The sequence below is a fragment of the Lactuca sativa genome, chromosome 8, assembly GCF_002870075.4.
Source record: "Lactuca sativa cultivar Salinas chromosome 8, Lsat_Salinas_v11, whole genome shotgun sequence".
NCBI classification, from domain to species: domain Eukaryota; kingdom Viridiplantae; phylum Streptophyta; class Magnoliopsida; order Asterales; family Asteraceae; genus Lactuca; species Lactuca sativa.
In genome coordinates, this window is record NC_056630.2 from 288,589,280 (window position 1) to 288,612,116 (window position 22,837).

Here is a 22,837-nt window from a genome sequence, read left to right on the forward strand (position 1 = left end):
CTATATGCTACCTTGCCCACCCGGGCTGAGACCCTGAATGGTCCGATGAATCGCGGGCCCAACTTGCCCCGCTTCCTGAATCGGATGACGCCTTTCCACGGCGACACCTTCAGGAGGACCATATCCCCGACCTGGAACTCTAAATCGGATCGACGCTTGTCGGCATAACTTTTCTGTCGACTCTGAGCAGTCTGAAGCCTGCTCCGGACCTGCTGTATCCTCTCAGTCGTCTTGAGCACCACTTCGGTGCTTCCCATAACTCTCTGGCCAACCTCACCCAAGCATATCGGGGTCCTACACCTCCGTCCGTACAACATCTCGAAGGGAGGGCGGTCGATACTCGCGTGATGGCTGTTGTTGTAGGAGAACTCAGCCAAAGGAAGATAGGTATCCCAGCTACCACCGAAATCCAGAACACACGCCCGCAACATATCCTCCAAAGTCTGGATGGTCCGCTCACTCTGTCCATCTGTCTGCGGGTGAAAGGCGGTACTGAAATGCAGACGAGTGCCCAACTCGTCATGGAATCTCTTCCAAAACCTGGAAGTAAAACGCACATCCCTGTCTGAGATCACCGATACTGGCACCCCATGCCGTGCCACAATCTCCCTGATATAAATGTCGGCCAATTTCTCGGCCGATATGCTCTCTGGAATCGGAATAAAGTGAGCACTCTTGGTCAATCTATCCACGATGACCCAAATCGAATCCACTCCACGTGCGGTCCTGGGAAGCTTTGTGATAAAATCCATCGTGATATCTTCCCACTTCCACAGTGGAATGTCCAACGGCTGCATCTTGCCATGCGGCCTCTGATGCTCGGCCTTGACCTTCCTGCAGGTCAAGCACCGCTCGACGTACCATGCCACATCCCGCTTCATGCAGGGCCACCAATAGTCTAGACGAAGATCCCTATACATCTTCGTCGCCCCGGGATGAATGGAGAATCGGGACTTGTGCGCCTCCTCCATCAAAATCCGGCGCACGCCCCCGTGATACGGCACCCACACCCTACGGTGTAGTGTCAATAACCCTCGGCTATCATAATCGAAGGAGGAAACCTGACCTACTACGCGCTCGCTCTTCCGATGCTCCTCCTTGATAGCCTCCTGTTGAGCTTCCCGAATCTGCTCCAACAGGGGAGTCACCACAGTCATCCTCAAACAGGCGTCCCTGATCGGCGCCGCCTTGCGGCTAAGCGCATCGGCCACCACATTGGCCTTTCCCGGGTGGTAAAGGATCTCGCAATCATAATCCTTCACCACATCCAACCACCGACGCTGCCTCATGTTCAGATTCGGCTGGTCCATGAGGTACCTCAAGCTCTTGTGGTCCGTGTAGATGGTACACCGAACCCCATAGAGGTAATGTCGCCAAATCTTGAGGGCAAATACCACCGCCCCCAACTCCAAATCGTGCGTCGGGTAGTTCGCCTCGTGAGGCTTGAGCTGCCTCGAAGCGTAAGCAATGACATGCCCCCTTTGCATCAACACCGCGCCCAACCCAGAAATGGACGCATCGCAATAAACCACGAAATCCTCTACGCCCTCTGGCAGGGCTAAGATCGGCGCCTCACACAATCTCTGTCTCAGCGTCTCAAATGCGGCCTGCTGCTCGGGTCCCCACCGAAAGACCACGGCTTTCTTCGTCAGCCGCGTCAGGGGCACGGCTATCTTGGAGAAATCCTGGATAAATCTCCGATAGTAGCCTGCCAATCCTAGGAAGCTCCGAATCTCAGATGGGGACTTCGGAACCTCCCATCTCATCACGGCCTCGACCTTGGCCGGATCGACCAGAATCCCGTTCTGGTTGACGAGGTGCCCCAGAAATTGCACCTCGCGCAACCAAAACTCACACTTGGAGAACTTGGCATACAAGCTCTCCCTCCTCAGGGTCTCTAACACCTCTCTCAAATGCTCCTCATGATCCTCCCGGGTCTTGGAATAAACCAAGATATCGTCGATAAAGACTATCACAGACCGATCCAGCATCGGTCTGCATACACGGTTCATGAGGTCCATAAACGCGGCAGGAGCATTGGTGAGCCCAAACGGCATCACTACAAACTCGTAATGGCCATAGCGCGTCCGAAACGCGGTCTTCTGCATATCCTCCTCCCTGACCCTCATCTGATGATAACCCGAACGCAAATCAATCTTGGAAAACCAAGATGCGCCCTGAAGCTGGTCAAAGAGGTCATCAATCCTCGGAAGCGGGTAACGGTTCTTCACCGTTACCTTGTTCAGCTCCCGATAATCTATACACATCCGATGCGACCCATCCTTCTTCTTCACAAACAGAATCGGGGCTCCCCAGGGCGAACTGCTCGGCCGAATAAATCCCTTGTCCAGCAGCTCCTGCAGCTGCGTGGACAACTCCTGCATCTCGGAAGGAGCCAACCGATACGGTGCTTTGGCTATCGGAGCCGCACCGAGAACGAGGTCAATCCTGAACTCCACCTGTCGCTCCGGAGGTATCCCAGGTAGTTCCTCCGGAAAAACATCAGCAAAATCTCGAACCACCGGGACCTCGCTCACGGTCGCCTTACCCGCCTCCCGGGTGTCCATCACGTACGCGACATAACCCGCGCATCCTTGCTGAAGGTAGCGCCTAGCCCTCGCTGCTGAACATACAGTGGGTCCACACTGCGGCCGTTCTCCATGGATCACCAACTCTCCCCCACTTGGGGTCTTGACTCGCACCAGCTGCTGCGCGCAATCTATCACTGCCCCATTAGGGCTCAACCAATCCATACCAATAATCACCTTGTTCCCACGCAATGGAATGGGAACCAAGTCCACCAGATAACACTCCTCAAACAGTCGCAGGGCACAATCTCGAAACACCCTCGATGCTCGCACCGATCGATCATCGGCAATCTCCACCTCTAACGGGCAATCTAACTCGCCTGAAGTCTCATGAAATCTCTTGCTAAGAGCAAGAGAAACGAACGATCGGGATGCACCCGAGTCGAACAATACCTGAACCGGGATGCCGTTCACATGGAACGATCCTAATACACATATATACACACAGAGCACATATCAATATCATAACAACGAAAAATAAAAGATAGAAGGAAGGAATCATACCCGTCACCACATCGGGCGCGGCGCGTGCCTCCTCGGCAGTCAACTGAAATGCCCGACTCCTCACCACTGGAGCCTCTGCCTTGCCCTGACGGCCATCCGTGATCCGCAGGGTCGCTGGAGCTGGCGCCTTCACTGGCGCTGAAGCTGTCAACATGGGGCAATTGGCCTTCTTGTGGCCCCTCTGGTTGCAGTGGAAACACAGCAACTCCGATGTCTGAATAACAGTCGCAGGAGCAGTGCAATCCCTGCTGATATGCCCAACCTTGCCGCACTTGTAGCAGCCTGACGAACCCATCCTGCACGCCCCCTCGTGCGGCCTGCCGCACCTCCTACAGCGGCTCGGTCCCGACTGGCCTTTCGGCCTCCCATCTGATCCCTTGGGCTTCTTCCCCGAAGCCCCCGATGACTGACCATCCTCAAGTTTCCGTTTCCGGATGTGCTCCAAATCTATCTCTCTCTCTCTAGCCCTGGCAATCATGGAGTCCAGGGTAGGGCAAGCCGAAAAGCTAACATGCTCCCGAATGTCAGCTCGTAGCATGTCGTGGTAACGAGTCCTCCTCATGTCCTCGTCACCTGCATACTGGGGCACCAATAAAGCCCTCTCCCGAAACTTGGCGGTGATCTCCGCCACGGTCTCTGTCGTCTGCCTCATGTCTAAGAACTCCCTGGCCAGCTGCTGAAGCTCGACCGCTGGCGCAAATTCTGCCCTGAACCTAGTCACGAAGTCCGACCAGGTCATTGCCTCGACAGCCGAGGCTCCCATCGAGTCACCCACTGACTCCCACCAATCTCGGGCCCGGTCCCGTAAACACCCTGCTGCGTACCTCACCTTCGACCCCTCGGGGCAGAAACTGATCAACTGGGCGGACTCGATATCCGCAATCCACCGCCTGGCGACAATGGGGTCCTTCACCCCATGGAAATCCGGCGCACCACTGCTCCTGAAGTCCTTGAAGGGCAGTGTGCGAGATCCTGATTGGCTAGAGGCCAAGTCGCTCCTGAATGCCCGTAGGCGATCCTCCATCATCTCCACGATCCCTTCCTTGATCGACCCAAAGATGATGGGGGTCGACTCAAGGATGCCCCTAGTGATCTCCGACGTGATGAACTCACGTAGCCTCTCCTCAATCGGCTCGGTGCCAGATCCCGAACCTGACCCCTCTCCTGACCCGCCATCTGTCGATCTCGGTCGAAGTACCACCATTCTGCAAAACATCAATAATAATCATTAGTGGTACTGCTACTTTCTGAGGGATCTCAACTACTTATAGGTTCCTTGGTCTCGTCTTGGCCTTCCTCGGCTCGGGTACGGATCCTCTGCTTTCAGTAGTACGGGCCCATACTACCTTCCACATCTATCCGTACCTTCTCCGAGGAATTCCTCGACTCCACCAACTCCCCTCTACTACTGCTACTCTCCGCTATTCTCACCCTAGGCTTGCCCTAGGGAGAACTCAAGTTCAACACAACTGGTCCTCAGCTGCTGTAGGTCTCCTCCTAATGCCAGTTAGCCACCACCTAAACACCATCACATGTAATGAGGATTAGATAATCCTTCAAGTAAAAGACCCGTCCCTACAACGGTTGGACTCAAACAAGAGCTGCGCAATAGGGCCAGTTCCAATACTCTGGGATCATTCAACCCCGATTACATGTGGTGTGACGTGTTTACCTAGTGGCTCACTCCCATTACTCAGAATCCCACCAAGCACGAAGCAAGCAGCATTCGGATAAGGAAAAACAGACTCAAGCCAAAACTGTTTTTAGAACAAGAAACGACACTTAACATAGGATGCTAAGCTCTTACTATTAGGCATAACCTAAACAGGCTACCCTACTGCTGTCTACTCAATTCTAGCATGCAATATTCAATAAGCGGGAACAAATAAACAGGCACATAAGGCATCACTCCTAGATCCTTAGCCTATTCTAGCATGCAATATTCATAAAGCTGATAAACATAACATAAACTTGTATGGGTACTATGGGGAATACTTACTTGAGCTCGGCCGGTCGCGCACGTCACACACTTTACCCTTTCTCGTGACTCTTTTCCGGGTTTTAAAGAATAATTTCTTTTGGAAAACTCTTTCAATCCCTTGGTTTGAGTCCAAACACTCCCGAAGGCGTGTCCGAATCCCTCAAACCAGGGCTCTGATACCAACTTGTAACGACCCAAATTTTACGTCCAAAAATTTCGTTTTTAAAATATTACTTTAGAAAACATTAATGAATAAAAACATTATCTAAATAAAAAGAAGCGTTGTTTGTTCACACCATAACCATGTTCTAAAAAGCCACACCATACATCCCATCAAAATATCAGAGTACAATCCCAGTAAATCTCCTAAATGCGGAAACCGAAGAGTGTGTGTATGACGTGCCGCTACCGCGCCGGCTCCTTCCCCTTCGATGCAGAGGTACCTGAAAACAAAACTGTAAACGTAAGCACAAAGCTTAGTGAGTTCCCCCAACGTACCGCATACCATACAAACACATAACATATATACTGTCAGGCTATTCTGGGGTGCCTGACTACCCGGTACGGCCATTCTGGGGTGCCGACCAACCCGTGTCAGGCCATTCTGGGGTGCTGACTACCCATGTCAAGCCATTCTGGGGTGCTGACTACCCGTCGGTTCTAACAACCGACCACAGGGACTGGTCCCCTCATACTACCTCTATCATGTATAACATAACAAGCCAGCATGCAAACATATAATCATATACTGTCAGACGCATCTGGGGTGTCTGACGACCCTTCGGTCCTAGTGACCGTACCCGACTACTATCACAAACAACGTATCATGCTAGCATATAGCATATCATATACTAGCGAACTTAGATGATATCACAAAGACAGTCATCTATCATACAACTCCTACTGATGGGTCGGCATTGTGGCCTTAGACCCACCTCTACTGGAAGGTAACTCACCTCAAAGTAGCTGCTGAACTGATCGGAAACTGACTGCCTACTGCTGCCGCTGCTGCTCCGGAAATCCTCCGGCTGCAATTCCCCAATAAACCCAATCAAACATTGCTCACTGACCTTTGGGTAAAATGACCATTTTACCCATGACCATGCCCTAAGTCAAAATCAGAGTCAACTTTCAGTTGACCCGACTCGTCGAGTTGGCTTTCCAACTCGCCGAGTCCCTATCCAAACGACTGCCCTGAATCCCGATCCTACCCGTCGAGTTAGGCGACGACTCGACGGGTTCACCTTCTTAACCAATATTCAAGTCCTTCATCCTACTCGCCGAGTTGTATGAACAACTCGTCGAGTTCATCTTCATCCGATGAACACTTTATGCTAAGACTCGCCGAGTTGTATGAACAACTCGCCGAGTCTGTTCTTGAGCTATGAAGATTGCCTTGGACTCGCCGAGTCAGGGCATTGACTCGCCGAGTCCTAACATGGGTGAGTTCAGCTCCTAACTCACCGAGTCACCCCCTGTGACTCAAGGCTCAACTCGACACATGAAGAAGGGACCAATTCTGTGACTCGCGACCAGACTCGCCGAGTCACCTATGCGACTCGCCGAGTCGTCGCCATGCACTCCTTGAATATACCGATTTGCTCGGTTCCAGACTATGCCATTCATAGATCTGGACTTCTAGGACACGAATCACACGTAAAGTTTCCAACTTTACGTGTGGATATCCACCAATAAGGATTGTAAGGCTCAAAATGTCTCAAAATGGTAGATCTAGGGCTAACAAGTCTTATGAGGCCAAAAAGCTAACAGATCTGAGCTCCTGGAGCTCAATCTTACATAGATCCAAAGGCCAAACGCCTTATTACAACATATAAAGAACATGCACACTTGGGAAATTGACCAAGAAGGACCCAAATGAAGTTTTAAGCATGGAATCAAGGGGAAAACGGGTTATACCTCAAGGGAAATGCTGAAATGACACAAGGATGGCTGATCTCCTTCTCCTCTTCTTGATCTACTCCTTTTACACTTCAAAACCTTCAAGAATACACTAAGAGCACCTCAAACTCTCAAGAAAACAAGGGGAAAACGATGTAGGGGGAGTTCTGGGGTGGATGGGGACGAGTTGGGGCGGAATGAGGGTTTAAATAGGGTGCAAACCCTTGAAACTTAGGGTTTCATCCCGCAGCGGTGACTCGCCGAGTCCAGGATATGGACTCGTCGAGTCGCCTACTTAAAACGCGTCCTGAGTCCCGTCCCTACTCGGCGAGTCGGACCCTATGACTCGCCGAGTCTAAGGCTAAATTAGGTCAATGCTCAAATAAAATTCACATACCGGAAACCAGGTGCTACAATCAGGGGCGCTGATTGGAGAGTCATGCGCCTTCAACCGTTAGGGCGCCCTTATTGGCTCTGACGGTAATGGTTTGATCCTCCTGCTTGTCTCTTGACCGTATCTTTTGTCTCGGAGCCGGGAGCGTCCCTTGGCGGGTGCGAGCCTTTCGCCTGTGCATTCCGCTCCCAGGGGCGCCAGCGGATGCTAAGCTTGTTGGGTTGGGCCCTGTTGGTGTGCGCTAGCCTTTAGCATGTGCATTCCGCTTCCAGGGCGCCAGCGGACGCTAAGCCTGCTGGGCTGGGCCCGGTTGGCGTGCCTAGCTCGTGCTTCTGTCGTGCTGCCCTAGGCATGTCATCAATGACCTTTATCATCAAGCTACCCCCTCAGATATTAACATCTTCTTCAATTCTAGAATGAGCTTGACATTCTTCAAAGTCCACTTCGTACCCAAGGTTGTCATGAGGACCACATCCCCAACTCCAGTAATATCCAGACTCTTGTTATCTGCTAATCTGACTTTCCTTTTGTACTGCTTGAAATTATGCATTACTTCGTTGGAATGACTAACATGAAATGACGCACCAGAATCCATGATCCAGGATTCAATTGAGTTTTCGACACAACAAATGAGCGCATCATCTTCAAAATCTGCTGTCGTATTTACTTCCTTCTTGCCTTTGTCTGCCAAAGGCTTTGGGCACTGATTTCTGAAATGACCTTTCTCATTACAGTTCCAATAGGTAATATCTTTCCTGTTCTTCGACTGACCTCTCTTTCTTGACTTCGATCTTCCTCTATCACCACCTCTTCTGTTGGTCTTTCTTCCTCTGCCTTCAGTAGTTAGAAGACTACTGGAAGCTTCTCTGGCACTCCTTCTACGCACATCATCACCAAGGATTAAATCGCGAATACCTTCGAATGATAGCTTGGCACCTTCGGCTGAACTGCTAACGGCCTCATCGTGCCAGACCAACTATCGGGTAACGATGATAATAGTAGCAACGCCATGACTTCATCTTCAAGTCCAATATCAGCAGATATCAATCTTGATATTATTGAGTTGAGTTCGTTCACGTGGTCTGTCACTGAGCTACCCTCCTTCATCTTCAGATTTACAAGTTGCCGGATCAAGAAAACCTTATTTGCCGTTGAAGGTTTTTACTACATATTAGACAACGCATTTATCAGATTGTAGGTTGTCTTCACATTGACAATATTGTAAGCTATATTCTTTGCCAATGATAACCTTATCACTCCAAGTGCCTACCGATCTAATAAGTCCCACTCCTCCTGCGTCATCGCTTCGGGTTTGTCTTTGGACAAAGGTTGGTGTAACTTCTTCTGGTAGAGATAATCTTCGATTTGCATTCTCCAAAAACCGAAATCTGGACCATTGAATTTTTCGATCTTAACTTTCCCATCTTCAACCATAACTCTGATACTAGTTTGTTAGAAATATAACAAACAAGTTAAGCACTTCGAACAAAACGATTAACGATTTCGGTAACACTCGCGGAATAAAGACTACTGAAAAATTGCAAACGAAATTGAACACGATATTTAACGCGGTTCGGTCTAATCTGACCTACATCCACGAGTGAACAAGAGAGAGGGGATTTTATTAACACCAAAGAAAATTACAATCATACAAGGCTAAAATTGCACTTGTAATCTGGTCGCTCACTGTAAGGTATCACTCGTATTGTAACTGCCGAAAATAAAATACAACCTCACTATTTCTTTTTTGTGTATATATGATCGTTGTGTTGTGCTCTCTGCTATTTCTACTTACAACACACACACACACACACACACACACACATATATATATATATATATATATATATATATATATATATATATATATATATATATATATATATATATATGTTGTGAGGCGTAACAATAATTCACTCTAATGTGAAAAGTGAATACCCACCATTTGACATTTGTAAATTGTCTACCAAAGAAGAAAATAGCCTCCTTGAAAATATGTGTAGCTTGAAATAATTCTCATACATTTAATGTTGTTTTTCTGCCGAAACAAATTTCATTTTTCACATGAGAGTCTTTCATTTTTCACATGAGAGTTGGTGATAGTGAGGTTTACTCAGCAATTCAATTTAATTGTTAATTGCCAAGTTACATTTATGGCCATTTAGCTCTTAGGGACTTGTCAATTTGTTCATGACTCCATAAGTCTTAACAGTATGATATCAAGCCGATAAGATATTGCAATTTTTCAAGGCCTGAAACAAAGACCTTAGAAAATTGCAACTTAAATGGTATGTTCCCAAGCTAAGTATCAATCCAAATCTTGGTACTCCGCCTATTACTCACCTTCATCTTACAAAAGTGATCAAGATCAAGACCTTAATCTTACAAAAGAGAGTCTCCATGATGAAAGAACCTCCTTCCACTTTGAATCAAAAAAACATGATTCAGGGAAGAAAAAAAAATACTACAGACACCAAGCCCACCATCAAATACTACAGACACCAAGCCCACCATCATTTTTAATAGTCATCACCCTTTCTAACTAACTCATTAAACCCCAAAAAAATTGATCTTGTAAAGATTCCAACAAATTTAAAGAGTGGTCGACACTTTAATAAAGTTCTAAAGATTAAATGTAATAAAAAGGAATAGAAATTAAAATTACTAGATAGAAATGATCAATTCTACAAAACATGAAAACTCAAATAAACATTTAGTAGAATATTAATTGCTATATTGTTGATCCTACCAATAAGTCATTCCAATAGTAAAAGAAACCTTTTTTATGTTTTTGTAGTTGATTATTAATTTTCATTTATGATTTTATCCATCAACTTAGAAAAAAAAAAGTTTAGCATTATACCCCTTGTCAAGATTCTTTCTATTCACTTTAAATGAATGGTATAAAAATCAAAAAAACATTTTTATTTAAGCGGATAAATCAAGAAAAATAAGCGGAAATTTCACTTTCCTTACGGTATACAAGGCATCTGGTTTTCAACTTAACCAAAGCCATTTTTATCTTTAAACCCCTAATAATCCAATATATATATATATATATATATATATATATATATATATATATATATATATATATATATATATATATATATATATATATATATATATATATATATATATATATATATATATATATATATATATATATATATATATATATATATATATATATAGAATTCCGTTTTAACACCGGAAAATCTAATAGGTATTTTTATAAATACGCGTAAGTTGTTTTAAATAACCATTTCCAGCCACCACTAATTCTTTTATATCAGTTGGTTCCGAAAGTACAACTCATCTAGAAAGCATAAAGGCGTGATGTTTTCAAAAAAATCGCTAAACTCGAAAAATTGATTAGTCTTGATCTTAAACAAAAATCAAGAATTCATTGGGCGATAGATGGTGATGAGAATACCAGCTTTTTCCATGGATGGGTAAGTAATAAAAATAGGAAAAATAACATCACGGGCTTCATTCTAAACCAGATAAGTACTATGCGAACAAATATATAGCAGGGCCATGGAAAATATTTCGGGGGTAAAAAAGGAATTGACTAAATTTGGCATTCCTATATCTGAAATTCTCTTAAAAAACAGTTAACGGGGATAACATAGAATGGAGATGCAACTTAGCCTCGGATGGGAAATACCTGGTTAATTTAGTACGACGAAGAGTTGACCAAAATACCCCTATAGACTTACCTAAGTTAAATTGTTTAAAAGAGGTTCCTAATAAAGTTTCATTTTTCGTTTGGAGGGCCATTTTAGGCAGATTTCCATCTGTTATGGCTTTGCAATGAAGGAGGGTGTATCTTGATTCCACAGCTTGCAAATATTGTAACCATGAGGAGGAATGTGGTAAAGTTCAATGTCGGTTCGCTAGTATGGTGTTGGAGTGGATATTTAAGTGGTGTGGTTTACAAGCTTATCAATTCAATACAATAACGGAAGTTATTGATTTTGCTGCAGGCTGGGGGAATTGCCCAAAGAAAGACGTATCCTTCAAGCCATTATCTATGGCACCCTGTGGAGTATATGGAAAGAAAGAAACAATAGAATATTTAACAACTGTCCAGGGCCGGTCCACAGATACAACGGGCCCAAGGCGAAAACAAAAAATGGGCCCCCTGAAGTCATAAATATAATAAAAATAATTCAAAATAAACAAATTATTATAAAATTTACAAAATTCGTTATTAATAAAAAAACACAAATATGGTCACAACATTACAAAAACAAATAATTTAAAGAAAAATATTTCTTATAGCCTTTTTAGATGCAAAATCATTAATAATACTATCAAGATCAATTGTATCTAACATAGCTTTCTCTATACATGATATTGCCAAACCGTTTAACATTTCTTGCGACATCGACAATATTAAATAATTCTTCAATAACTTCAACTTTGAAAAACTTCTCTCTGCAAATGCAACAGTGGCATGAATGGTTAACAAAATACTATATGTAATAAAGGTATTTGGGTAACGATCAATAACTTTAACAAACTTCAAAATTTCAATAGCAGAAACTACATTATTAGCTAAGGTCATTTTCAACACTTTAATTCTGCAAAAAGTTCATTTGAATCCACATTAAAGACATTATCTTTAGAAAAAAAAGAGTATTAAACATTCAACTTCACTTTTTGATTTTTGGGCCTTCACATGTTTACTTAATTTTTGAAAAGCAATTTCTATTTGAGGAGCTTGAAATCTAATTGTTTTTATACTTTTGAACCCACTTTCTCAACAAGTATTAGATAACGATTTTAAGGTTAAATTTGGAACATTATCCGATATATATTCAAAGAAAAAAACTAAAATTTGATATACAAAGAAGATTCAGAAACAAAATTAGAATATACAAAATTAATACCTAATTGAGTGAAAATTCCGATTTCTGAAACAAAGAGCATTGATTTTCACTAACTCTGAATATACAACTTCAGAAATCTGATATACAAAGAAAATAAACAAAAATCATAAACTAAAATATAACCTAGAAGTCTAGAAATTAGAATGCGAAAGAAGAATCAGTAACTAAAAGTTGTTTACCTGACGTCCATTTGTGTGTGCCTGTGTCACAACTCACAATCGCAACTCGCAAGTAGCAATGGTCAGCCCAATATGTTTGTTTGAGTTTGACAATCGCGCGTCGGTGTCTACATTCTAGACTCAGACTCTCCAATCGATAGTTATCCAACATTCGAGACCAAAAACGAGACAACAACTCAGTGATATAGAGATTTGGATTTTAGAATCGTCGAATCGAGAAAGAAGCAATCAAGCAGAAGAGGAATTGGTAATTACTAAACAGCCGTTAGCGATTATGTAAAGTGTTGATTGTAAGACGATAAACAAAGACTAATAGAGACGATTTTGTCGATACAATTCTCAAGGCGTCGATTGATTATCTGGTGTCCTAATCGGATATTTCCCACATTCCCGCTTTCTTCCTTAGACTTTCCTACTACACGTTCAACAATTGCAAACAAAGCAACATATTTTTTGTTACTTTTTTAGGCTAATCTCAGTTTATAAGTTGATCTAATTTTGGTCTCTACACAAATATGCAGATAAATAAAAATTACATGTATAAATATATTACATATTCTAAAAAATTTGGGCCCTCTAGAGTCGTAGGCCCTGGGTGGTCGCCCGGGTTGCCCACCATCAGGACTAGCCTGCAACCGCCAAATATCACCTTCTAAACCAACTGACATGATACAGTCCTTCTAAACCACAGAAACAATAGAATATTTAACAACCAACGAATATCACCTTCTAAACCGACTAAACCAACTGACATGATACAGTCCTTCTAAACCACAGAAACAATAGAATATTTAACAACCAGCGAATATCACCTTCTAAACCGACTAAACCAACTGACATGATACAGTCCTTGGTATTCAATTGGATCAAATTCCGAGGAACAACCGGGAGAAAAATGGACTGGAATATTTGGTGTATTGATCCTTTTTTTTGTACTTAAGTTGTCTTTGTATATATGTTTTGTATTTCTCCCTCTCTAGTAACTTGCTAGAGTTGGGTTTCTTTTATTTTATATATATTTATTCACCGGTTCCAAAAAAAAATCTAGAAACATTGCCAACCCTAAAGCGTTGCAAAATAAAATTATAAATCTTAAGACGTATATTTATGTGTGTACCATAATCTATGTGTATTTTATTTATTTATTTATTTATTTTTGTGAATATGAGTCATAAATAATAAATAAGCTCAAAATATGTGTTGTCTATGCAATTTACGCTTTGATGGGTAAAAAAAATGCAGTTTATAATAAAATTACAATGATGGTAGTTAAAAATTTTAATTAAACCAACCCAACGGTTGGCCTAACTGCTGTGTGGTGAAATTGTGAAACGGATTAATTGAGTTGGAGCTTGAAGGTTGAAGCGTATCATATTCATACCAAACCAAAACAAAAGTAATTTATTTATATATTTGTATATTGATATTTATATATGTGGTAAATCACTGTAAAAGTCAAAAGTGACTCTGTGGCCCAATGGATAAGGCGCTGGTCTACGGAACCAGAGATTCTGGGTTCGATCCCCAGCAGAGTCGATAACTTTTTTGTTTACTTTTTTTCAAAAAAAAGTCTCACTATAGTTCAATATACTACTTAAAAAAACGACAAAGTACATTAATGCTATATATCCAGCTACTTTTCTCCAAAAAAAACGTCACAATAATTATCTTAAACTATCATAAAACCAATTTCAATATACAATCTAAAATCCCATGGCCAAAGAATCAAAGACAATGAGTATTAGGACCCCAAAAAGGCTTCACATGCTTTCATGAGGGGAAGCTTTGGAGCAGAAAAAGAGCCATCTTGAAGCCGATTAGCAATCCATTTGTTACCTGCTTCTGTATAATGTACTCCATCCCAACTAATATATTCTAACGGGTTCGCACAACCTCTACTAAAATCCCCATCTTGCCCTATGCATTGCCCTAGAGGATCCGTAAAGCCTGCAAAAATATTACCTTTTTATGCATATTCAAAAGGGTAAAATGGTAAAAAGATAGTGGATCAGGATCGGCCTGGCCCACTATCTGGTAAGGTCCTTTCTGGCCTTGGATCACTAAAAGTAGGAAAATTTTGCTTACCATGTTTGTTTGCTTGACTTATGAGAGAATATTTGACCGAATACATGTCAACATACACAAACGATGTATCTTGAAGTTGTTTTTGGAGTTGTGAAACTTTATCTTTGAGGTTTTTGTTGAATTCTTGTGCTACATTATTGTATGACCTTACACATCCGATTTGGTCCGTGTTTTCGGGAGTTGGTGGATAGTTTTTCACAAAAAAAGGTAGGCATCCGATTGGACCCGTATTGTGAATCCAAAATGTTCTTGCTCCTACTTGGTAAAGTTTCTGTAACAACAAAACATACACTTATTATAGTTATGATTTTTTGATTGTATAGAGTCAAAATAATTATAAAATTTACCCATTTAGCCTATCATCAACAAAATATAACCAAATTGATCCTCTATCCATACCTCTACGACTGAAACAAACTCATTGATTATGGTAGGGATATATGTCTTCACTTGCTCTTCCTTCATTGATGTAATCCCAGCATGAAGATCATTTTGTCCTATGTCAAATATGTAAAGGGCCCGCTTATAATCCTCGGGCCGTGGAAAACCATCTTTACTGTCAGACCCTAAAATGAATCAACATTATAACAGTGACAGTGACAGTGACAGTGACAGGTTAATATTCTACCTTCACGATACAAATCGGTAGATCTATCTTTGAATTGTTCAAACTGTGAAAGTTGTACATTAAGAGTGAGAGGGTTAAAAGTCCGATTTAGCATCAAAGCATCTGCAGGCTGAATGGTGGACCCACTAGCAGCAAAATTAGCCCCATGTTGAAAATTTGTTCCGATGGAGTCCAAATATGCACTTAAGTATGGTAAACCTAATCGTTCAGCTGCAGATATCCACATATAGAAACATAATTCAAGCCTTTGAATATCTTTATGAAAAGTTTGATTACTCAAAATCTAACCATAACTTTTAAAAAAATGAATCTTTATATCAACCCCACATAGAGATTAAACAAAATAATATAAATTAACTCAGATTCTTATTTAGTATCCAACTTTAAAGTAGAAGCTATAATGCCCAATTCATACTAAACTTTTTCCAGTATCGGAAAATTTGGTCAAATACTAAATCTTAAAGAGTCAACTCAAGATTCAACCAAAGCTTCGAAATCAACCACAGATGAAGATCAAACAAAGTAAATCTAAATCGACTCCAAGTATTGAGAAACTAACAGAAAGATCTAAAATTTAACCATTTAAGTAAAAAATTTCAATAAATTTACCTAAGAAATCGATGATTAGACGCCCATCGGAGTACCTGCCAGAAGGTTTATGAAAATAGGTCATCCCAAAAGGAGGATGAACGCGGCCAAATACAGCAGATACAGCTCCTGTATCTGAATTCGAATCTCCAAAGTTGTAGATTGCTGGAAACTGACAAGAACTCGATTGAGCATCATAAAGATTTGAGATTCTACCTCTTCTAACCATCATCAAAATAGAGAATGTACCAACTAAGAGGGATCCTATTGCCACGATCCAACTCACTCCTCTGCTTAGATTGGCGAGTCGTCGCCTCCAGTCCATGGTTCAAGTTGGGTAACGGAAATTGGTTGAAATAACTGAAATTTTCACTTGGGACTTTTAGCAAACACCTGGATAGCACCTCAACATGAACTCAAGATGATGGCCTCGAATTGATCGAGTCAGAATACATCTCACCTGATGTAGTATAACCAGACAAAATGATATCGTTATTTATTTTTTATTTTTTATTTTTAAGTAATACGGTAATCCGGCCTAAATGTAGCAAAAAAATCGTACAATTGTGCTGATGATATCCAGATATATTCTTAACACTTATATCATTACTAATCATTTATAATATTGAAAGTTTGAAACAATAAAAAAAATATTATGGAATTATCCAACAATAAAAAAAAGATGAAAAAAAAATCATTATTAATAATTAACAAACATTCAATAGCTTTAATGCTTATATAATAAATATTAACAAGCAATAATTAAAAAAAAAAAAAAATCCAATACAATTAAACTTACTGCCTACACTGAACTAAATTACTATCATTAATTCACAATTGTGGTCCACGATGAATTAACTGCTCATGGAATTGACAATAGAACTTCTATATATTTTATTTAATGCTTACAAAGTTAATAAAGTAGAATATAACTTATCGGCAGTTGCAACAGCCCATAGGCAATACTGGATCGACGACTGTGAAGGGTTGAAGCGTTATGTGTTATGAAACGACATTGCTAATTCGTGGTTCACATTTGTTATTACTCCCTCCGTCCCATATTAATAGTCCATGTTTCTTTTTTGGTTTGTCCCAAAATAATTGTCTATTTCTAAAAATAAATATGTCTTTTACCATAATATCCCTCATTATTAGTTAAATTACCATAAAATTAAATACAACCATAGAATTAAATGCAACATAAGGGTAAGACTGTCATTTCATTTAATAAAGTTAATAGTAATTAATGTTTTCTTAAACTGTGTGTTTTTTGTCTGTGGACTATTGTTTTGGGACGGAGGGAGTATTATTTTTTAGTTTAACATGTATTGAGCTATGAAAATTGAATTATATCTTAAAAAGATATTGGGCTATGAAAATATAGAATGTGGGCTTTAAAAATATGATTTATATATTTTTTCTTTGTAAAAACTATTAAGGTGGTTCATTTAAAAAATTTTAGGTGGGTCACAAATTTTAAGTTATATAACTTAAAAAATAAATTTTAAATTTTATTCAAAAATATTAAGGTGGTTCATTTAAAAAAGATGTCAGCTAGCTTCTCGGCCGAAATTCTCTCCTGAATCGGAATGAAATGGGCACTCTTGGTCAACCGATCCACGATGACCTAAATTGAATCCACTCATCGTGCAGTCCTGGGAAGCTTCATGAAGAAATCCATAGTAATATCCTCCCATTTCCACACAGGGATATCCAATAGTTGCGTTTTGCTATGAGGTCTTTGGTGTTCAGCCTTGACCTTCCTGCAGGTCAAGCACCTCTCGACATATCGGGCTACATCCCATTTCATACAGGGTCACCAATAATCAGGACGAAGATCTCTATACATCTTTGTCACCCAAAGATGGATGGAAAATATGGATTTGTGCACCTCCTACATCAGGATTTGGCGCACACCACCCGCGTACGAAACTCACACTCTGCGGTGGAGTGTCAACAGCCCGCGGCTATCATAGTCGAAGTAGGAAATCTAACCCATGATATGCTCACTCTTTCGGTGTTCCTCCTTCATAGCCTCTTGTTGGGCCTCCCGAATCCGCTCCAAAAGCGGGGTCACTACTGTCATCCTCAGGCAGATGTCTCTGATCGGGGTTGCAAATGCCCTACTACTAAGTGAATCGGCCACAACATTGGCCTTCCCCGAGTGGTCGAGGATCTCACAATCGTAATCCTTCACGACATCCAACAATCGTCGTTGTCTCATGTTTAGATTTGGCTGGTCCGTCAAGTACCTCAAACTCTTATGATCCGTGTAAATGGTACAACGGATCCCATAAAGGTAGTGTCGTCAAATATTGAGGGCAAAAACAACCTCCCCCAACCCCAAGTAGTGCTTCGAGTAATTCTCCTCGTGAGGCTTCAACTGCCTCGAGGCGTAGGCGATGACGCGCCCTCTCTGCATCAACACTGCGCCCAAACCCGATTGGACGCATCACAATACATTACAAAATCCTCAACGCCCTCTGGCAGGGCTAAGATCGGCGCCTCGCAAAACCTCTGCCTCAAAGTCTCGAACGTTGCCTGCTGCTCACGCCCCCAGCGGAATGTCACCAACTTCTTGGTCAGTTGGGTCAGTAGAACCGCGATCTTGGAGAAATCTTAGATGAATCTTTGATAGTATCCTGCTAAACCGAGGAAGCTCCGAATCTCGGATTGAGACTTCAGAACCTCCCATCTCATCACGGCCTCCACCTTGGTCGGATCACCCAGAATACCGTTCTGGTTGACAAGGTGCCCCAAAAACTGCACCTCACACAACCAGAACTCGCACTTGAAGAACTTGGCGTACAATCTCTCCCTCCTTAGGGTATCCAACACCTCTCGCAAGTGTTCCTCATGTTGCCCCTGCATCTTGGAATAAACAAGATATCATCAATGAAAACTATCACAAACCGATCCAACATCGATCTTCATACTCGGTTCATGAAATCCATGAACGCGGCAGGAGCATTGGTGAGCCCAAATGGAATCACCATGAACTCATAGTTGCCATAGCGAGTCTGAAGTGTTGTCTTCTGCACATCCTCGTCTCCGCCTCTCATCTAATGGTAGCCTGATCGTAAATAAATCTTGGAAAACCAAGATGCTCCCTGAAGCTGGTCAAAGAGATCGTCAATCCTCGGGAGTGGGTTACGGTTCTTCACCGTTACCTTATTCAACTCCTGGTAATCTATACACATCCGATGTGACCCTTCCTTCTTCTTCACAAAAAGGATCGGGGCTCCCCATGGCGAACTACTCGTCCTTATAAATCCCTGGTCTAATAGTTCCTGCAGCTGCGTAGACAACTCCTGCATCTCAGGAGGAGCCAACCGATATGGTGCCTTGGCTATCAGAGTCACACCAAGAACTAGGTCAATCATGAACTCCACTTATCTCTCCGGAGATATCCCAGGAAACTCCTCTGGAAACACATATGGATACTCCCGTACAACTGGCGCATCGCTCACAGTCGCCTTACCCCCTTACAGGGTGTCCATAACATAGGCGACATAACCCGCGCAACCCTGCTGAAGGTAGCGCCTAGATCTCGCTGCTGAACATAAAGTCGGACCACGTTCCAACCTCTCTCCCTAAATCACCAACTCTCCCCCACTTGGGGTCCTGATATGAACCAACTGTTGCTCATAGTCGATCACCGTCCCGTTAGGGCTCAACCAATCCATGTCTATGATGACCTTGTTCCCACGCAAAGGAATGGGAACCAAATCCACGAGGTAACGCTCGTCATACATCCTCAGGACGCAATCTCTATAAACCTTTGAGGCCCGGACAGATCGGCCGTCTGCAATCTCGACCTTTAAAGGATAATCAAACATGCATGAAGACTCAACAAACCTCTTGCTAAGTGCAAGAGATACGAATGATCGGGTAGCCCCTAAGTCAAATAATACATGTACTAGGATGTCATTCACATGGAACGGTCCTAAACAAAACACATAGAATATAAATATCAAAACTGGCATATAATAAAAGTTAGGGTGAAGAAAACATACCCATCATCACATCCAATGCAACACGTACCTCCTCGGCTTTCAGATGGAAGGCTTGGCTCCTCACCACATGAGCATTTGTCTTGCCCTGGCGGCCATCTATGATCCATAGGGTCGCTAGAGCCGGTGTCGTTACTGGCGCTCCTGATACCAATCTCGGACAGTTGGCCTTTTATGGCCCTTTTGATGACATTGAAAGCAAATCAGGTCATATGTCTGAAGGGTGGGGGTAGGGGCAATACAATCCCCGCCAAGGTGCCTGAACTTGTCGCACTTATAGCAGCCCGATCCCCCTAATCTGCAAACTCTTTCATGAGTCTTGCCGCATTTCCCACAGCGGCTCCGACCCTGCTGGCCCTTCGACCTCGAGTCGAATCCCTTGGGTTTCTTCCCTAAAACCCCAGTCATCTGCCCAGCCTCTGCCTTCCTCTTCTTAACGTGCTCTATGTCAATATCCCTATCTCATGCCCTGGCTATCATATCATCCAAAGCTGGGCACGCCGAATAGTTGACATATTTCTGAATGTCAGCTCTCAGCATATTATGATACTGGGCTTTCTTCATTTCCTCATCACCAGCATACTGAGGTACCAATAAGGCACTCTCCCTGAATTTGGCGGTAATCTCCGCCACTGTCTCCGTAGTCCGTCTCATATCCAAAAACTCCATGGCTAGCTGTTGAATCTCCATAGCTGGCGCAAACTCGGCCCGGAATCTGGTCACAAAATCCGACCATGTCATAGCCTTAATGGTTGGGGCTCCCAACGTATCACTTACTACCTCCTACCAGTCTCTGGCCCGCTCTCTCAAACAACAAGCAGCAAACCTGACATTCGACCCCCCAGGGCAAAAGCTCGTCACCTACACAGACTTAATGTCCACGATCCATTGTCTCGCCACGATGGGGTCCTTCACCCCGCTGAATTCTGGCACTCCGCATCCCCTGAAATCCTTGAAGGAGAGTGTGCGAGTCCCCGACTGGCCAAGTTCCATGGCACTTCTGAATGCCCTAAAGCGATCCTCCATCAACTCAATGATACTCTCCTTGATCGAGCTGAAAATCACCGGGGTCACCTCAAGGATGCCTCTTGTAATCTCGGATGCAATGAACTCACGCAATTCATCATCAACTAGCTCGGAACCTGTACCCGAACCTAACCCAAACCATGAACCTCTTACTCCATGAGGTGTCATCACCATTCTGAAACAAACCACACAATAATCAGAGTCATACATAATATCGAGAGACCTCATGCTCGCTATAAGTTACCTGGTTTAATCTTAGCTCTTCCTTGATTCGAGTACAGATACTCTGCTTTCAGTAGTACGGGCGCATACTACCTTCCACATCTATCCATACTTTCCTCAAGAATTTCCTTGACTCCACTAAGTCCCTATCACTACTACTACTATCAGCACTAATCTCACCCTAGGCTTTCCCTAGGATAATCTCCAACATACTCTATGCCATCAACTGCATAAGAAGTCCATTCTATCTCTCCTTAACTAGCTCGCGAGTACCATTACATATTACTAAGACCAAAAAATTCTTCGAATAAGAGGTCCTACCCTACAACAGTTGGACTCAAACAAGAGCTGCGAAATAAGGCTAGACTCCTAAAAGCACAAAGCAATCCGCATTCGAGCATCGAGTAACCAAAATCAAGCATATCCTAATCAAACCATCATATTACCGACTAATCATTACTAGCAATCAGTTCAATAAGCACATACAGTAGGAATATAAGGCATCTTCTTAGATCCTTATCCCTAATCTAGAATGCAATTCTCATTCACATACAGTAGGCATATAAGGCATCCTTCCTAGATTGTTAGCCCTATTCTAGCATCCAATTCTCATAATCATATCACATATTATAATAAACATGTATGGTATCTTGGGGAAACTTACTTGAGCTCGTCTGATTGCATGCATCACACTCCTTGTTCTTTCAAAACCCTTAATTTTAATTTTTGAAAAATCATTTTCATAGTAAAAATTTCTCAAACCCTAGATTTGAGTCTAGACACCCCCTAAGGTGTGTCCAAATCCCTTAAACCAAGGCTCTGATACCAACTTATAACATCCCAAAATTTAAGACCAATTTTTTTTAATATAATAATTATAAAACCAATTGTCTGAAAACATCCATAGTATCAAATTATATCAAAACCAGTGTATCAATAGTCAAAACATGTGATGATAAAACAACATCATAGTATAACTCCCAAAGATCTCATGTATGGAAATCATGGTGTGATGCGTTGCAATCATGCCGACTTCTTTCCTTTCGAAGAAGAAGTACCTGAAACCAAAACTGAAAACCGTAAGCACAAAGCTTAGTGAGTTCCCTCATCATACCACATACCATACAATAACATATTTCCAAGCATATATGGGTGTTGGCCTACCCCTTCGGTCTCTTTCAACCGATAACCGCCTAGCATATCAAGGTGTTGGCCTACCCCTTCGGTCTCTTTCAAACGGTAACTGCCTAGCATATCTGGGTGCTGGCCTACCCCTTCGGTCTCTTTCAACCAGTATCGGTGACTATTTCACCCCCTATTACTACCACATATCATCTTAGTACATAAACACATAAGTCACATACTGCCTAGCATATCTGGGTGCTAGCCTACTCCTTCGGTCATTTCGACCGGTTACGGGGTCTATCTCACCCTTCCTACCACTATCACATAATATCATAACATACTAGCACATAAATCATAACATATAGTGGCATACCAGACAATCATCTCAACTATAATCAGCTACTAGTGGGTTGACATTGGTGCCTTCAACCCACTTCTACTGGAAGGTAACTAACCTCGAATATCGAAAGTAGATGGAAATCCTCAACTCCGACAATCAACCCAACTCAAGCTCCTATACATAAAAGATTTCCTTAATTACGCTTTCAAACTCATGAACCCTTAAGGGACAACTTTGGTCCAAGTCAAAGTCAATATTTCGAGTTGACTCAACTTGCCGAGTTCCATAAATCATAACAACCTGAAATCGCAATCCAACTCGTCGAGTTCTTTCATGAACTCGTCGAGTTCCTCCCTATCAACAGAAT

The 22,837-nt window shown here is 42.5% G+C and overlaps 1 protein-coding gene and 1 non-coding gene across 3 annotated transcripts; one reads left to right on the top strand and one right to left on the bottom strand.

The window, feature by feature from the left end:
- Nucleotides 1-13,906: 13,906 nt before the first annotated feature.
- On the top strand, nucleotides 13,907-13,979 carry TRNAR-ACG (transfer RNA arginine (anticodon ACG)). The gene has a single exon. It is a non-coding gene; the product is annotated as a tRNA-Arg (tRNA).
- A 75-nt stretch (nucleotides 13,980-14,054) lies between these two features.
- LOC111916955 (GDSL esterase/lipase At3g27950) lies at nucleotides 14,055-16,232 on the bottom strand. Of its 2 annotated transcripts, none has more exons than XM_023912601.2 (5): nucleotides 15,766-16,232; nucleotides 15,157-15,366; nucleotides 14,928-15,079; nucleotides 14,529-14,799; nucleotides 14,055-14,390 (listed from the first exon to the last, which is right to left on the bottom strand). In XM_023912601.2, the coding sequence occupies exons 1-5, from the start codon at nucleotides 16,067-16,069 to the stop codon at nucleotides 14,185-14,187; spliced, it is 1,143 nt and encodes a 380-aa protein (XP_023768369.1). In that variant the 5' UTR covers nucleotides 16,070-16,232; the 3' UTR covers nucleotides 14,055-14,184. The 2 variants fall into 2 exon arrangements, with proteins under 2 accessions (XP_023768369.1, XP_023768368.1); XM_023912600.2 differs by having other exon boundaries at nucleotides 14,928-15,094; nucleotides 15,766-16,229.
- Between the last annotated feature and the right edge of the window lie 6,605 nt (nucleotides 16,233-22,837).